The sequence below is a fragment of the Pimephales promelas genome, chromosome 5, assembly GCF_988280905.1.
Source record: "Pimephales promelas chromosome 5, fPimPro1.hap1.1, whole genome shotgun sequence".
Taxonomy (NCBI): Eukaryota; Metazoa; Chordata; class Actinopteri; order Cypriniformes; family Leuciscidae; genus Pimephales; species Pimephales promelas.
The window spans coordinates 13,167,624-13,186,192 of NC_142773.1; the positions used below are offsets into that span (position 1 = coordinate 13,167,624).

General features: G+C 37.3%; 2 protein-coding genes across 2 annotated transcripts; one reads left to right on the plus strand and one right to left on the minus strand.

The window, feature by feature from the left end:
* Positions 1–1,127: 1,127 nt before the first annotated feature.
* On the plus strand, positions 1,128–7,682 carry LOC120461460 (uncharacterized). Its single transcript, XM_089131682.1, has 5 exons — positions 1,128–1,334; positions 3,437–3,938; positions 4,048–4,128; positions 4,307–4,387; positions 4,470–7,682. Exons 1-5 carry the CDS (start codon positions 1,128–1,130, stop codon positions 5,393–5,395), a joined length of 1,797 nt encoding a protein of 598 aa, XP_088987808.1. The 3' UTR covers positions 5,396–7,682.
* A 211-nt stretch (positions 7,683–7,893) lies between these two features.
* Positions 7,894–17,783, minus strand: saga (S-antigen; retina and pineal gland (arrestin) a). The gene is made up of 16 exons (XM_039649654.2): positions 16,820–17,783; positions 16,427–16,487; positions 15,088–15,148; positions 14,950–14,994; positions 14,653–14,852; positions 13,701–13,760; positions 13,458–13,525; positions 12,047–12,182; positions 11,809–11,893; positions 10,638–10,710; positions 10,418–10,555; positions 10,235–10,312; positions 10,104–10,118; positions 8,697–8,749; positions 8,526–8,535; positions 7,894–8,387 (listed from the first exon to the last, which is right to left on the minus strand). The coding sequence occupies exons 2-16, from the start codon at positions 16,472–16,474 to the stop codon at positions 8,285–8,287; spliced, it is 1,173 nt and encodes a 390-aa protein (XP_039505588.1). The 5' UTR covers positions 16,475–16,487; positions 16,820–17,783; the 3' UTR covers positions 7,894–8,284.
* Between the last annotated feature and the right edge of the window lie 786 nt (positions 17,784–18,569).

Genomic DNA, 18,569 nt, shown 5'->3' on the forward strand with positions numbered 1-18,569 from the left:
ATTGTCTTATGCTTTGAAAAGTGCTTAAATCTCACTGCTGTAAGTGTGTGTAGGTTGGGGATCGTGTTTAACAGCATGCTTCCAGCTCCAGAGCTGTGTAATCAGCAGACGCCTGGTCCCAGACTACGCTGCTGTTTTGTCTTTATTGTAAATATATTTCTGCTTTTGTCTTTTGTATAAATATAAACTGTGTATTGTGAGTATTCTTTTAGGGAACCTGTAATTAAGTGCTGTGGGTTTTTGGCTTTAGGCTATTTGGCCCACCCGCTTTTGGGATGTGGTCTTCAACACACTTGGATTTGCTTCAATGTATTTGTAGTGAGGGTCACTAGCATGTGGGTGCAGTCTAATGAGTGGTTACAAGGTGGGTCAGGGATTCCTGTTTGTGTCTTTGATTAACCCCAGTATTATTATTTTTTTTCTCTGTTTTATTTATTTAAAATACCTTTTTCCTAATAAAGAGGTAAATGTCTGAAAGGTATTTATTAGTTAATGTGTTGTTTCTCAATGTGAAAAGAATATGCAATAAACTGCTTTTAATTGTCAGAACTGTCTTGGTCCTCCTTGGGAAGAATGAACTTGTGTTGAGTATTACATCCTTGGATGAAAGTCCTGAGGTGGCATAGTTATCTACATTGTAAATCTTATTAGAGTTTTATTAATGCAAACTCCCGGGTTGCTTATCTTAGTTAGCATCTCTCTCTCTCTCTCCTTGCTCTTAACCCCTCGCCACATATAAAATCAAGCACATAGGCATGCATACTCCTTCTAGAAAGATTTAAGAAAGAATAGGTCTCTCTCAGGAGCTCAGTGAGTCCAAGTGTGGTACCATAATAGGTTGCCTCCTGTAAACATTTTTGAAGTTTCCTCACTCTACTAAATATTCTACAGTCAACAGTTAGTGGTATTATAACAAAGTGGAAGCAATTGAGAACAACAGCAACTCAGCCACAAAGTGGTAGGCCACGTAATCACAAAGCGAGGTTTGCGCATGCTGAGGCTGAGGCTCACAGTGAGGAGAAGTTGCCAACTTTCTACAGAGTCAATAGCTACAGACCTCCAAATTTCATTTGGCTTTCAGATTAGCTCAAGAACAGTGTGTAGAGAGCTTCATGGAATGGGCTTCCATGGCCGAGCAGCTGCATCCAAGCCTTATATTACTAAGTGCAGTGCAAAACATTGGATGCAGTGGTGTAAAGCACGCCGCCACTGGACTCAAGAGCAGTGGAGACGTGTTCTCTGGAGTGACGAATCATGCCTCTCTCTCTGGCAATCTGATGGACGAGTCAGGGTTTGGCATTTGTCAGGAGAAATGGTACTTGCCTGACTGCATTGTGACAAGTATAAAGGTTGAGGGATGATAATGGTGTGGGGTTGTCATGGGTTAAGCTTGGCCCTTTAATTCCAGTGAAAGTAACTCTTAAAGGGATACTCCACCCCAAAATGAAGATTTTCTTTCTTCTGCTGAACACAAAGCAAGATATTTTGAAGAACGATTGGAACTTTGGCACCATTGATTTCCATAGTATTTTTTTTCTACTAAGGAAGTTCATGGAAGTTCAACATCTGTTTGGATCTAATCGTTCTTCAAAATATCTTAATTTACTTTGTGTTCAGCAGAAAAAAGAATGTCATACAGGTTTGCAACAACTTGAGGGTGAGTAAATGATGACAGATTTTTCTTTTTTGGGTGGAGTATACCTTTAATGCTTCAGCATACCAAGACATTTTGGAAAATTTCATGCTCCCACCTTTGTCGGGCCAACTCCATATTAAACCCTACGGGTTAAGAATGGGATTTCATTAAAGTTCCTGTGCGTGTAAAGGCAGACGTCCCAAAACTTTTGTCATAGTGTGTACAGTACACAGTAATCTAGCTGAATAAGAAGTTTCAGTAGGCCAGCCATATCAAACCAGCACACTGGTAAATTATCTCAGTATCGCTTTGTAGCTCTTTATCCTTGCAGTTTGACAGCAATTGTTTCCTTTGTCTTCTGTTTGTATTTTTCCTAAAGAATTTTAGTAGTACTTTTGAGAAAAGGTTTCTATTATATTTACCTACACATGTTCACCTACACAGAAACATTTAGCTCAGGGTGTGGAAATTAGGGCACATAATAAGGTTAGCCATTCATCTTCTTGCTCCTTTTTGTTAAGGCCTTGGATCAGTGTCTTCAGTGTCCAGTGTTAGATTCATAATGAATTGTATGAATGAAGTAGACTCAGGTTGCATTAATATGGGGAAAAATGAGCTGTTGCCTTACAATTTTCTTTGTATTAACTGGTTGACACTATGAGATAAAAGTGGTGGGATTTGTCTGTTGAATGGAGCAAATTCTTGGTGTTTTCTTTGTCTGAACACGTGAGAATGAGTTTGTATGGCCTAACGCTAACTGTCCTGTAGAGGCTGATGTCAAGCCAAGTTTGTCACACTTAGATATTGAATCACTACAGTGAACAAGGCTTAATTTTTCTTATTCATTGGTGTCATTTGTAAACATGAATTTGTTGTGTTCTGTGAATTAAAAAATAAATAATCTCACTTAAAATGTCAAGAATAGTAGGAAATGTTACTGTTTTGCATTTTCTATTGAAAATCTTATAAAACAAACCAAACTTAAAAAGAAACATGATTTAAACTTATTCATTTACCATATCTGTTTTTGTGGCACTGTTGCAATACTTTGAAAATTGATCATCAAACACAGGCACTTTTTTTCTCACCCATATTAAAGTCCTGTCTGAATGGGGACAAAAAATGCGGTCTTGCAACGGCAGTCTTCTAAAAAAGGATTGTTTTTCATTCTTCAGCATCTTTTCTTAACATCAGCCAGATTATTTTAGGAACAAGGAAGAGATGAAAACAATGAGGTAGGCTTTTGTTGGTTCGCTATTATTTTGATTATCATATTCCAGACTTGTTGTCGTTTCTCATGCAGGAGCCCAATGTTGGGTATAATGGGATATTATTTCCAGCCCCTCTGCTTTGTTTGCAGGCCTTTGGGAGAGACTCAAGTTCCCAAAGACCACTTATAAATTGATCTTTGCTTTAGTTGCACTGTTCAGTTCACATGTGCTTCAACCAGATGATGGGTCAAAAGTTCTTCCAAATTGTAAGTATATTTGATTGTCACAAAAAATTATTTGTGACAATATTGCTTTATGCTTGAAACATTGATTAGAAGTAATTTTTAGAAGTGCTGTTAGTTCGACAGACTAAAGGTTTGATGAATGAATAGTTTGACAATAACAATTTTACACCCAATGATATAAAATGATCAGGTGGATCCTTAAAAGGACCAATTCATCATTATGAATAGCTTCACCTGTTTTCTGTAGTGCTTATGCCTGGATGTGCTTTCAAGAGTAACATGTGTTCAGTTGTGATGTCTCTTTAGTGTTCATTATCTGTTTCCTCCATCCCTTTTTTTCTCAGATGATAAGAATAATTACAGGAGTCCTGGTCTCATTAGCCTTCTCATCTGGGATGACTATCGACCGAAGGGGGTTCCTGGTACCTCCACCCCCTGGCTCTCCTGATAGCCCCATTCCTCCTGATGACTATTTTGATGACTATGCTGCAATTAACAACCACATGTTTTCCTATGATAATTACCCTATAGCAAAAGGAGGCAATCCCATGGCCAGAGGAGATCAGAATATGCAATATGACAACTCATTTAATGGATATCCCTTACCCATGTTACCCATCCCACCTGATAGGTATCCCATTCTATCAAAACCTCTGTTTGGGAACACAACTCAAGGATCTCGCACAGTGCCTACGGGACAAAAGCCAGACCTTTCATACTGTGACATGCTTCTTGAGGCACCAGTGCCTCCACCTGTAGATCAAACACCCTGGTTCTGTGTTTGCTCACATTGTAAAGGGGGTCCCAGTGGTCCAAAGGGGGACAAAGGAGATAGGGGACTGCAAGGTTATTCATTTGAACCAATTTTTAGTCCATTGTATATGTATAATCGCATTGTATATGTATAATACAGTAGGAATTGAAGAGTGTATTTTCTTTTGTTTCTTTGTCTTAGGTCTTCCCGGTAGTTCAGGATTAAGAGGCTTGCCAGGATTTCAAGGTTATCCAGGGTTTAATGGTCATCAAGGACCAAAGGGTAAATACAATCACTTTATTTCTATCCTAAAGACCCATTAAACCAAGAGTTACAGATACAGTTTACTTACTATAGAGTCACTTATCTGCTTCTTGGCGATTAAGTACAAAACATACTGGAGTGTTTACATTTGATAAGAGGAACATTGCCAATTATGCTTCCTTTTTTCTTCCGAAAGGCCAAATAGGTGATATTGGTGAAAAAGGAGATCTGGGTCCACTTGGCTTTACAGGACTCAAAGGACAAAGAAGCCCCAGGGGTAAGTTAGTTAACATTTTTAGCAATTTGAACCACATTTTAAGAATTAAGATCACCAACTTGTTAAACATTTTGTCCTATAGGTGATAAAGGGGACAGTGGTGCGGTTGGAAATCCAGGACAGCAGGGCTCTCCTGGTGAGTCAGGACAGTGCCCAGCAATTTGTTACTCAATCCAGGGACCTCCAGGAGAACTTGGCCAACCTGGTATGACAGGGGAAAAGGGACTTCCAGGGTTGGGAGGAAGTCCGGGGTCGAAAGGACACAAGGGAGATTTGGGGGATCTTGGTCCAAATGGAGCTCCAGGTTTAAATGGCCAGAAAGGAGATCAGGGAGAAACGGGTGAGTGTCACTGCAAGGATGGGGTAGACGGTGCAAATGGAATGATCGGCATTCCAGGACTAAAAGGTGGCAAAGGGGACACTGGACAACAAGGTGCAGCAGGGGTAAATGGAGACAAGGGGAAAAAGGGGGATCCTGGGGTAATAGGTGCTCCTGGCCCTTGCTCTCAACCAATTCAGTCTGCTTTTTTAGCAGCACTAAGCAGCAGTTACCCACAGCCAAATTTGCCAGTTCCTTTTACTAATGTCTTTTACAACAGAGAATTTAATTTTGACCCCTTCAGAGGCATCTACAGGGCTCCCATCAATGGTACGTACGTCATTAACTACTACTTAGTTGTCTTCAGTAAACTGCTCAAGGTGGGGCTCTTCCACAACTTCAGAGCTGTCCTCAAAAGTACAGGGTCAACAGATCTTGGAACAACTTCTCAACAGGTGGTCCTGCATCTTAACATGGGTGATGAAGTTTGGCTACAGGTGAGAGATGCCGATTCCAATGGAATGTATTCCAATAGTGAGTGCAGCAGTACCTTCTCTGGCTTCCTGCTCTACCCAGACAGCTGTGATATTCCAATGTCACGGGATTTACCAGATCCTATAACTGGAACATACAGCTGGGGTGAATTAGAGGAAACTGCTACCAGTCTTGCTCCAGATGTCCAGTCTTGATGTAACCCAGGCCCAAACACCTCCCTATATTTGGTAAATTCTAAGTAAACTGAATATAGTAAGAGTTATATAGACAGTCACATGTTTAGTCCAGAAAGGGATAGTTCACCCAAAAATGAAAATTTTGTCATCATTTATGACGCTATACCTCAGCCTTTTAAACAGATGCCTTTTTTATTTTCTCAACATTTATAAGGACCAGGCAACTGTGAATCTATTTCCTTTTTGGTGGATTTTGTATATTTTGTGACCTTTCTTCTGTTCCCGTGAACGGCCCTTATGTTGTTCCAAACCCATATGAGTTTCTTTCTTCTGCTGTACACAAGAATATATTTTGAAGAATGTCGATAACCAGACAATTGACAGTTGCCATTGACTTCCAAAGTATTCTTTTTCCTATTCTTTTCCTGGTTACCAACATAAGTTCAACAAGAAGAAAAAGATTCATACAAGTTTGGAACAACATGACGGTGAGTAAATTATGACAAAATATAGATTTTTGAGTGAACTATCTAAGTAAAGCTTTTGAAAGGTAAGCTTACTCTAAACATTAAAGTAATGTGCATGTTAAATTATATTAAATGGATACTACATCTGTGCAGTGAAACTACATTATATTTTTATTAAAATATGTGGTTTATATATGAGAGCATTGCCTGCATGTGCTACCTCACATTTTCAACATGTATCATTGTGAAAGAAAAAAAATCCTTTTGTATGAGTGTCTCCTGTTGACCTGCTCATGCAATCCTCATAATGTTGAATTACGTCTGCTGAAAGGACAGCAAAATTTAGGCAAATTGTTTTCTAAGCATATATGAGCAGATGCATCTTTTTAATTAATTTTACTTATGTATAATTAAAATTATATTAATACTATTAGTTATGATTTTTTTGCATAATGCACGAGTGAGAGAGGATAAAGCCCAATGCTCAATGTACTTTATCAGAAAGATAGAGAGTAACAAACAAATGTTCTAGATGAGCTGCTCAACTGCAGTTGTTTGCTTAAAGCCACACTATGCACTCTCTGATTTTTTTGTAAAACAGTGAGCTCTAGAGCCGCTGTGGTGTATTTGCAACTGTCGTAAATAACCGTTATTCCCCTGTTACTGCATACCTACTGAACTACTGTCAAGTTTTAGACTACTTTATAATAATAAAGTTGCCTATCGCGTTTGCTGGCTTATAACGTTTTTACATGATTTCTGCTAAATCACAAGTAAATAAGCTATAGTGTAGGAGTATTATTTCATTTGTGTTTTTTTATTTTAATGTAAACATTACAAAATGTCAGATGAAATCAATAAAGTTAAATGTACGTCGCATTGTTTCATAACATTGGCCGTTATGATTTCATTAGACATGATTGACAAAATAGTTAGCAAATTGTGTCCAATTACACTATTTACAACCTCTAGGCTTATATATGTCCTAATAATTATGTGAGATATTGACTATGTTCTCATGATAATTACAGTTGGGAAGTGCACTGTTAGTCAGATAAAGTTTATATAACAGTAATTTACGGCGCCATAAGAATCAGACACAGGACTAACATTACGTTAGCGCAGCAACATACAACATAGAAGGCAGCAACATACAACATGGCAGGTTAGCATCGCAGTTTCAATCAGTGCTGCTTTTAAGCTCGCGCCAACGAGTGAAAGCCCGACCGGGTTTCTAGCACGGTCCGATTCTCTTTCCCTTTTTCTGGACATTTCTGACCGAGTTTTCTTGGATGCGCGCAGGTAGCTTTACACAGTATGTTGTTGTTGATGTGTGTGACGTCGTTGCCGTAAAGCATTTCGTGATTCTCGCGAGCTGTGTCAGGGGCAAAACTCTCAAACTTGCATGGCTGGTTTTTCCGGCGGCATCCCCCCCAAGCTTTCCTACCAGGATGATTCGCCCTACTATGACTTTGTTAACCACCGAAACGACTTTGAAGCTGTTATATTAAGGTACAGATCTTGCATAGAGTGCCTTTAATGAGGTCTATAGGAGTATGAAGAGCCATTGTAAGCAACAGTAAGCAAGCTAACAGCTGTTGAAATATATATTTACAGATTTCTCCTTTATCCTTGTGCATAGAGAAAATAAAGATATCTATGATTTTATTTACAACTATCAGTTGACAATCAACTTTACCTGAGAAATTGTGATATTAAATATCATTATTGAGATTAATATATAAAAAGTTTTATTCAGTCATTTTGGTCTGTATTGACTCTATTGAACTTTATCTGTTTTCAATAAATATGGATTAAATACATTTGTCCTTGCACCTTGCCTGTCTGTAAGGTTGAAAATCATATTTGGAAAAAATATCCAGTTACAGAAATTTAATCTGTATGAATACTGATATTTTAAAAATAAAAACAAACAAGAACTGTTTTTTTTTGTCCAAAATTTGTGGTGTTGTGGTGTACAATAGCATTTACCTTCTTTATCATGCTTTCATAAACTGAACATCTAGCTACAGTACAGTGTTTTATTTAAATACACTATTTTATTACATACATTTACTTACAGTGAAGAATGTTGCTTTATATCACAAAATGTGTTAAAACTAAAAAAAAAAAAAAAAAAAAAAACAGCTAGGTGTTTACTACGTAGTTTTATACTATTGTAGTGTAGTCACCAAATTCCAGCAAAGCAGTTTCTTTCATATTACTAAAGATATTCACCAAAATGTCAGACAGCTGAAAAAATGGTCTCTAGAGAACCATGTATTTGGAAATTGTTCAAATTGCCAATAGTTTTATCTGCTTATAACAGTCCAGAGCAGTGCTTTATTTCAGTGATGCTCTCTATATGATGCTCTCTATTTTGAACAGCCTTAAATTTGTAAATATGCTTAAAGAACTGTTTGACTTCTACATGCATTTCTCAATTCTCAGCAGGTGAAACGTTTCCCTCATCCTCTTCCTCGGCTGTGCCTTTCAAGTAGGTACGCTTAAACTCCTCAAATACCACTTCATCCTCCAGTTCGCTACAAACAGCCACACAGTCACATAAAAAGGACAAGAAGCATATACATTACACATATTATTGAAGGTACATAAAAATGAGTAATTATTAATATGTTGTTATTCTTGAACAAGAGTAAACTGTAAAAATCATGACTGACCTTTCTCTCACTTCAAGAGGCAATAAAGAGAAAAAAACTTTTTAAGGAGTTGCTTAAATATATTTGTATGTGAACCATAAAGTATTTAAGAGAATAAAAGATAAAAGAGCATGCGCATAGAGCATACACACACACACACACACACACACACATGTTCGTGTATAATAATACCTGCGTCAGGCTTCGGGTGCATAAGCTGGAACGGGAGCTCCACTCCAACCTCACTAATATGTCAAAACACAAAGCTTAAATAAAGGGATCTCAATATAGTCCAAAAGTCTGAGACCGCTAGCAAAAAAGTTGGTCTTAATTTATATTATATTATATATTATATACACCTGTATCCCACCTCAGTAGCAGCAATAAACTATGAACACAGTAAACATCCATTGTACTTATTTTTTGTACAGTGTACATAGTAGTTAAGGACACCTAATATAAAGTGTGACCAAAACGTTTTTTTTTTTTTTTACTAGATTTAAAAAACATTTTGAATGTCAGATTTTGTCATATGTTCACTCGCATAAGAGTAGTATGTCTGAATATTCGGGGAAAAAAACACAGTAGGGGAAAAGTCCTCGGTTGAACTACTACTTCCTTGGACACAATATTCTTTTGTTTCTTTCGATGGACACAATACTATCCAACCCGATCTCACGGGAATTCGTACGAATTTTACGAGGTGGCTAATTCGTAACAATTTGTACGACCTCACTCGTACGAATTAGTACGATTTAGCTAAATCGTACATATTTTACGAATTAGCCAATTCGTATGAATTCGTACGAATGACCTACCCCTGACCCCGCCCCTAAACATAACCGTCACGTGGGTTTAGACAAATCGTACAAATTTGTACGAGTGAGGTCGTATGAATTAGTACAAATTAGCCACTTTTGAATCACTCGTACGAATTCGTACGAATTGGTCGTGAGATAGGGTAGTACTATCCCATTAGGTTACGGGAGAGGATTTATGAATGGAAGTGAAGGTCAATTGTGGCAACTGTGGTCACGTGAGAGTAACAAAATGGTGGATGTAGTATGTTTGAATTCATTCATACTAAGTTCAAATGAAGTATCTACTTAGTATGCAGTTTTGGATGCAGCATCTGTGTTTGTCCATGGACTTTCTACTTCCACTTCTGTCTGCCATCTTTGCGGGCCTTTTTTAGTTTTTTTGTTCATATTGATTTTCTCCACCAGGTGTTTTGTTATCTCATTATTTTGTTAAAGGGATAGTTCACTTTGTAATAAATTTTTGGTATGTTTTAGCTTACCTCAAGGGCATCCAAGATGTGGAAAGTGAACTAAGTCCCTTTAAGCTTGTTAGCCTGTGTGTATACAGTGTTTCTCTTTTTGTTTTGTCGGTCAAAATTTGTGTGCTTATTGTTTTGTTTGTAATACATTTTAACAAATACCACTGCCTGCCATACCATATATTCAGCTCCTAGTGTTACAGATTTTCAATTAGGTCTCAGATTTTTGTAGTCCACAACATATGCACAGTTGCACACCCATTAAAGCTTTATTGATATGCAATTCTCTGACTCCAAGATTGAAGGAATTTTATATTCACCTGGATCCCATAATCCTATTGAAGAAGAAAAACAGAAAATATTAGGATGTGACACACAACAGGTATAACACACATCAAGGATGTGTGGTTTTATGGTACTGTAGTGGTATATTGTGTCTTGGGATACAAACCCTCCAACAATAAGCTTCACAACAATTCTGTATGACACCATGATTCCCAGAACTTCCTTCAGGACTCCCTCTTTGATGCTGCAATAGAGCATTTAAACAACTTAGTAAACATTTGGAATGCATTAATGAACGTTTTTTCCCAATAAACTAAAGCAACTATCATTATCTAAACATGGGACTCACATGCTTGTAGAGGCTAGATTTGTGTCTTCGTGCTTCAGTTTTCCATCCAGTGCGATGCCATGCTTTTTTCTGTTATTGGCCATGAGGGGAAGCAAGGTGTAAACTTTGTCTAGTTTGGCTCCTGCATCAACAGAGTCCCTGCACCAAAAAGGAATCCTTAGTCAGATTAATATTTATTGTTTTATTGGATTACATCTAAATCTCTGTATAAAATGATTACCCAGAGTCCTCAATGGCCACTGTCTCATTATAACTGTCATTGGAGTACAGCACCACATTGGCGATTTGTTCCACTAAAAGGCAAACAATCACAAGTGTGTTATTTTATATGTACAGCAGTCTACTTGACTTATGACTGACTGTGTACACAAATATCAGTAACACTTTACAAAAGGTTCATTAATTAACATTAGTTAATGTATTTACTGACATGAACTAACAATTAGCAATACATTTGTTGCAGTTTTTGTTTATTAATCTTTTTTTAATGTAAGTTAAGAAAAAATACACCTGTTCATTGTTTGTTCATGTTAGTTCACAGGGCATTAACTGCTGTTATAACACTTATTCTTAAGAAACCTGGGACAGACAAAAATAATTTTGCCAATTTTTGAACTATTTTAAATTTTAAATCTTAACTTTTGTCAAAAATCCTGGAAAAATTTTGCTCTTCAGTGCTGCAAACATCTCTCTTGCAATAGTTTATATGAGCAGTTACAATCAGGGTTGAAACCCCTTTTTTCATTAAGAGAAAAGGGACAACCATTTTAGACCATGCGCCGGGCATTATACCATTTTAATCATAAATTCAATTTGTACCACTGTAGTTGAGGTCCAGAAAAATATTCAAAATATTCATCAACAGTTATAATGGCCTAATGACAGCCATTGTCAAAAGCAACCACATGTCAGTTTAATGTAATGTTAACCCGTAACGCTAAGTGGTTTCTTAAGTTTGATAATTAACCTGCTATGTCATGTTTATGACAAATTTATGACAATTTATGTTGTCTTGGTAATGTCAAGTTGTCATTACCAAGACAATGACAGGTAATGATGTATTGGTTTATGTGAAGTTGTAATGACAAATACATCTCAAACAATGTCACATTTGAGTGATTGGACAGTTGACATAAACATGCATACAATTTACTTCATATTCATGACATGTGTCATGATTATGAAGGTGTCATGTTTGTCTTATGCACACCCCTTCAAATAAAGTGTTACCATACTCTGTTTGTTCAGATTGTATTTAAATCAAACAATCAAATTTATTTTTCAATAAATCAAAAAAGAGTACATTTCAAAGGATTTGGCTCATTCATTTAAACTGATATTTAATCTGAAACACTTATTTCATAATTTAACACTTTCAAACTTGCTCTTACCAGAGACAATGATGTTCCTCACATTTTTGTTGGAGTCATTCCTGATTTTGACAGTTACGTTGATGGGTTCCCCATGATAGTAACTCTACAAGAAAAAAGTCATGGTGCAACATTCCAAACGGATTCATTATATTCCATAAAATTTCATTCTTCATTTAAAAAGCAGTAATAAACATTGCCAACAACAAAGAAAGATACAATACATGCATGCTCGCCTGGTGGTCTGTTTGAAACCCACCTGTTTTTGTAAGTTTGCCTCCATATGCAGTGGTTTGTCAGACATGAGAAAGTCACGGGTGGTCTGCACACAGGGAGCTGGTCCGGGGCTCTCTGGAGCGTACTGGACCTTGCGAATCGTCAAACATACTGTGCTCCTGATGGTGGTGGAGGGGAAAAGACATATTATTCACTGCTCCACAGACTACATGAGGAAACCTGTTCTGTCTTTTGACACTTAAAGGGACAATGACTACGTTTACATGCAGCCAATTTTCGGGTTATGGTCAGGTTGAGGTCACTATTCAGGTTTCTGAAATATCCTGATGTAAACGGCGATACGCGGTAAGTGTCTTGACGTACGGACAACCTTAACACGTCATTTCCGATTCTTCTTCCTGTATCCAAAGACAACAACAACAGCAGCATGCGGATAATGAATAGTTGGGGGCAGATAGCGATCGCCTTTGTTTGCGCTTTGATGCTGGTAACGCTAACAGTTACTGACCTGGCTCCAAAAGTATGCTGTGCTACTGTGTCTCGCCATGTTTACTTCCGGTATACTGCACACGGATTTTTGTATGTGCCAAGATTCCTTGCGAATAGAACATGTGCAGAACACAAATCACAATCGGGATATGGAGATACGCGTTTACATGACCAAAAATTTGGGTTAGAAAAGGGGTACCCCAGGTATAATATCCCGTTTTTTAAAATCCGGGAAATTAGTATATTCAGGTTTTTGCCTGTGTTTATATGGCCGTTCGCGACCGGGTTATTGCCAATATCCCGTTTTGAACGGGTTATTGGCTGCATGTATAAACATAGTCATTGTGTAGTCATTTCTGACTAAGTTCTTACTAATTTCTTAAACCATCTAGCGGTGAAAATGTATTTTGCATTCAAACGAATTGTGCTCTCCAGCGCCTAGCTTTTTCAAATGCCATTATGTACCAAAAAGCTATGACAGGATGTCTTTTTAATAGCACTTCATCGAGTATTCCTTCGGGTGAACAGGTTTGTTATTTCAAACAAACAGCAACTTGACACAACGAACAAACAAATGTTACGGTATGATTACTGACTGTGAAAAACATGATCTATTAGTGGTTAAGCCTTCTTTATTCGTTATATTTTAGATATATTTTAGACATTGTTAGATATGAATAAAAATATTGATTTTAAATAGTAAAATACATAAAAAAGTACACATTGTCCCTTTAACTTGTGGTAATATATATATATATATATATATATATATATACAAGAGACCCCCATATATATATATGTATATATGTATATATCATCAAGATAAGCACATCAGGATAATCAAAGTGTTACAACTCAGATCAAGGTATAGGCCTGGACTGGATACAGCACTGTTTTCCCACCCGAATAGAGAATAAGAACAAAGAGTTGTAGGCTTGACTAACCGTTTGCGAACTTTTGCATTCTGGCTCTCAGCACAAAAGGCTTTCACCTCAAACTCAACGGCACAGTACTGTGAAAAAGTATAGATATGACACCACTCAGAGGGCATATATCACATAGATACAAAATAAACTATGTCAGAGTAGGCTGATGACATATTTGATATAACATGTTTCACCATGTCTTAAACAAAAAGTTCTTCCTAGTTTAGCAGAATAGTTTGATGTTTGACAGTAAAATGTTACCTTTGAAGCTTGTTTTGGGCTTGGCTGTATTCCTACTGAGCAGGGCAAGTTATCAGGGAACTAAAGAAACAGAAATATTATTATATCAGGTGCTTCAATATACAAAAAACATAAGACGTTGTTTTATATATCAAAATGAAAAAGCACAGATGCACACACACAATATTGTGACAAATTATCTCATTAATAGGGGATTAGGTGGATATAATAAATTTCACCCATAGGTGTGAGCAAGACTGTAAATGTACAGGCCTGTGTCTGTGGATGTTAGCCCTGCAACTATCTATACATCCTACAGTCAGAGACGATGGGATAGGCACAAGCAGTTTAGAGAATGGATGCAGGTCATTATTAAAATTGAATGCTGACAAAAAAGTATGACCTGATGGAGTTTGGGTTCTTTACCAGTGTTGCCTCTGACTTTTTGAAGCAAGATTTCATTTAAAAATATCTTTGTGTCCCTAAAAACAAGTCTTACGGGTTTGGAACAACATGAAGGTGATTCATTAATGAAAGAATTTTCATTTTTGGGTGAACTAAGCCTTTAACATTCAACAATATTGTTGATTTGACTGCATTGACTATTGGATGAGAACTGAACTGAGCTGAAACTAACTAATTTAATTGATTATCTTTACAACAGAACTGAATCAACACTGACTGAAATGATACTATTGTCTTTTACAGCTGCTGTTCAGCCAAAATGAAGCATCATTCAATCATTTCCCTGATGTACATCACTGTAAAGCTGCTTCGAAGCAATTGTATAAAGCTCTATTTAAATAAATGTTGAACTGACTGTGATGGTACCATGGTCTTTAATACACATTGAAAAAAAAAAACATGTAAATAATACCATGATACACGAATAAAGTGATGTGATTCAGTACCATAGTCTCATTTCAAATTTTCCAAGGAAAAAGGTCTAACGTAATCACTTGAAGATGCTTACTTCAAAGAAAAACGGGTAGGCATTGTCACCCAGTTTGCGCAGTAGTTTATCCTGAATCTTGGTGAGAATGCCCTGCTCTTTGTCCTGCAGTGGGGGGTAGATTTGCCGGGTGGTCATGTAGATCTCACGTTTGAATGAGATTCCCAACACGTCCGTATCATCACGGCCGTATCGAAACACGCAGGACAAGGTGACGTACGCTGGAGGCCGACACAATCACAAAGCACTTCTCATTATAATACATCTACTGTAATTTATCATCTGTTCAGTGTGTAAACTTTGAATGAATCTAGTGACCTTTTTTCCCTTTCAGCTGTTCAGGGTCAACGAGAAGGACGCCATCTGATGGAGAAGGAAAAGGTAAACGTAAATTTACAGGTTTGAAGAAAACGTGGTAAGTGCTTAAAATCACATTAAGATGATTCTCTCACGTACCCACTGGATCCACCGAGTCAACACGGTCAACAAAGTCTCTCCTCCCCATATAGACACCAACCTGATTCAAAAACACAACATATATTACTAGCCTAAACGAGGAAAGGTCTTTTGTGTGTTGTTCTTTTTCCCAGGACCACTTATCTAACATTAACAGACTAATAAAATGCATGTTGGACACACACTTTCCAATGCTTTTTTAATGCTAAAGCTCTTTATGTCATTAATTATGGAGAAAGAACCCCATAAAGAATAAGATAAATTGTGTTCAATAAATTCAAGTTACTTGCCAGGAAGGGAGTGGTCTCGTCTGAACTAATGTTAACAACGAATGTATTAGTACATTTTTTAATTAACATTAAATAACATTACTAAATGCTATAGAAGTATTGTTATTTCTTAGTTCATGTTAACTAAAGTAGTTAACTAATGTTAACAATTGAAACCTTATTGTAAAGTGTTACCATAAATCCTTGTCGTACGAATTTTACGAGGTGGCTAATTCATAACAATTCGTACAACCTCACTCTTACAAATTAGTAAGATTTTTGCTAAATTGTACATATTTTATGAATTGGCCGATTCGTATAAATTTGTGCGAATGACCTACCCCTGACCCCGCCCCTAAACCTACCCATCACGTTGGTTCATATGAATTAGTACGAATTATCCACTTTTTAATCACTCGCACGAATTGGTCGTAAGATAGCGTTGCGAAACACCTCTAAAAAAATATTTCTGCATGTCCCAGTTTTCCGTCAGCCATTTAGAATCAACTACAACCACATACAATCAAACAACAAACCAAATATACACTCGATCACACCTGCATGTGCAGCCTGAGAATTATTCTACTCCAAGTAACATTTTCCAATCAAAAGCAACATGACATTGTCATATATACTGTATATATAGTCAACTCCAACAAGAATTTTCCTGGTTTGAGTCCTGGCTGAGTCAGGAAGCCTATTGTCAATGCCTCCACAATTTATAAACATGGATAGATGAAATGGAGATTGCCAGTGAGTGAAAGTGTCCATCCATCCAGGGTATTTTCTTGCCTATGGTCCAAGAAGCTGGGATAGGCTTCCAGCATCCCCTCAACCCAACATAAGAAGTGGGTTTGTAGAAAAGATGGATATTCTCCAACTCCGTATCAAAGTTTACTCGATTAAACAAGTCTAGTATTAAATTATTGTTTATCATCTATTTAGGCATCTTCTTTTAATGACCATAACACCATTTCATCATGCAAATATATTCTCTTTATTACTATGTTAAGGTACTATATCCACCCGTATAGTTGTGGCGATTATTTTTGAAATTGTCCATAACTTACCGACTTGTCCTTGGATATTTTCTTGAAGACGACCTGTTTTTGACTCATTGTTGTTTAGAGACTTAAACAAGAACAAAAAAACAAACAACAAACAAACAAACAAAAGAAAACAACAATAAATTAATGTTTAGATTAATGTCAAGCCATTATGCAATGTAAACCTAAATGCAACAATCATTGCATGTAAGTCAACTGCTATAACAGAAAAAGTCCTTCAAGCTATACCGTACAATACTATTCTTCATATGTCATTTATTAAACATTAATCAAGGCTTTCCGACATAAGAGGGACTTCAGATTAAATAACAGTGACATAAAATCAACATTACTCATGTCCCACATAAAACCCAACAGAAGGTCCTATAAATTCTACATGCATTAGGAATTTCATACCTGGCAGTGATGATTCAACTAATTTGTGAGGTCTGAGGCTTGAGGACAGAGAAAGCAGTGACCCGTGGGGAAGAGATGGTATTTGTACTCAGGATGTGTATTGCCCAACTAATCAGGTTAGGCAGGGTTATAGCTAAAATCCCCTTTACACATTCTCCAGCTTTCCAAATAGACAGACGGATATGGATAGATAGCTTGTTGTGCTTTCTGCATGTGCTATACCTTCCTGAGCGGATTGGGTTGGTTCGCTTTAGTCAGCATTGGGGGAGATTACTAGGCACTGACACTCTGTGCACAAGCAGCGGTACTTTATTTGTCAAGGCCAAGTCTCATGCCGAGAACTGTGGTCTCTCGCATGGGCTTTGAGTGTAAACAGCTCACTAGTTTTATATAGGCTGGGAAATTTTCGCTTGTATACAAAATCAGAGTCAAAAATACAATTAGATGTCATTCTATAAAACAAATGCATTTGCACATTGCAACATTGAAATAATCGATGTAATCAATCAAATAAACAATGTAAATAAAATTTTCAGTAACAGTATATTATACTTACAGTATAGTTTATTTGGGCGGGAGTGTTTATCATTAAACTAAACAAAACCCTGAAACACTTTATTCGATGGTCCACTTTACACATTCTAGTAACTAACTTTGCAACTATATGTCAACTAGCAGTCATTAGAGTATTAGTAGACCCTCTGCCTATTATCGGGAAACACTTTATTTTGATGCTCCCCCAAGAGACATTACTGACTATAAGTACTTTTGCCAACTACATGTCAACTTATTACCCGAACCCTACCAGTCTACTAGTAATACTCTGGTGTGAGTTAGTAGACATATAGTGGATCATCGAAAAAAAGTATAACCTAAAACTCATGATATATATGGATATACTCATGGATATATAATACACCCATAGAGATTTAATCAAAGGAGACGATGCTCAGGGGTATTAATCATTGATAGTGCCTCAGTTATAATCCCAGTCTGTCAGTGTCAGCAGTGTAAACACCTAGGAAGCTGAGGAGGGATTACCACCATGAAAGAGGTGTAGTCATTGTTATTCTGACCAAAGCCTTGAGAGGGCAAAGGCCTTATTGTTTTCCTTAGGATTATTCATTCTTCTTCTTATTAGGGCCCAAGCTCCAAAGGGGCGGAGGCACTATAGTTTTCTAAGGATTATTATTATTATTTTTAAAAATCCCGACTTCTCTGGCACTTTTGGGGCCCTTATCATGTGTAAGAAATTAATGAAAATCGGCACACATGTTGGAATTGTCTGCCATTAGGGCCGCACAGAAGTACTTGGTACTTGGGCGTGGCCGGGAGGCTCCACAGCGCCTCCTTGAATGCGGCCCAATCACTTGGTTCACATATCATACACACTTGCACATACATGTATGAAACTCAGTACACATATAGACCTCATTATAAGCCAAACAGCTTCCGCACTCATAGTCATAAGCTCCGCCCAACAGGAAGTGGGCTATTCCGGATTTTTGGAAAAGCGCATGCAGGAATGAGTTCCTAAGGAATTAATACAATCGCAACCAAACTCAGTTAACCTGAAGCCAAGACATTGTGGATGACTTTTTGATATCTCGAACGGTTTGGCAGTGGGAAAGCAACATGTTTATGGTGAAAAAAGGGAAACAGGAAGTGTGTATTAACCTCTGCACGCTTTTGGTGATTTTGATAAAACCTCAGCTGTGTGTTCGTTGTAGGAGACCGATCACATGGATGT

Excerpts from the sequence above, each read along its gene's own strand:
- LOC120461460 (XM_089131682.1), top strand. The coding sequence starts at position 1,128 with ATGGCCGAGCAGCTGCATCCAAGCCTTATATTACTAAGTGCAGTGCAA. Across the intron at positions 3,939-4,047 it reads AGGAGATAGGGGACTGCAAG|GTCTTCCCGGTAGTTCAGGA; the intron begins GTTATTCATTTG and ends TCTTTGTCTTAG. Across the intron at positions 4,388-4,469 it reads AGGACAAAGAAGCCCCAGGG|GTGATAAAGGGGACAGTGGT; the intron begins GTAAGTTAGTTA and ends TTTGTCCTATAG.
- saga (XM_039649654.2), bottom strand. The coding sequence starts at position 16,474 with ATGAGTCAAAAACAGGTCGTCTTCAAGAAAATATCCAAGGACAAGTCG. Across the intron at positions 14,995-15,087 it reads TGACTCGGTGGATCCAGTGG|ATGGCGTCCTTCTCGTTGAC; the intron begins GTACGTGAGAGA and ends CTTCTCCATCAG. Across the intron at positions 14,853-14,949 it reads ACAGCTGAAAGGGAAAAAAG|CGTACGTCACCTTGTCCTGC; the intron begins GTCACTAGATTC and ends GTCGGCCTCCAG.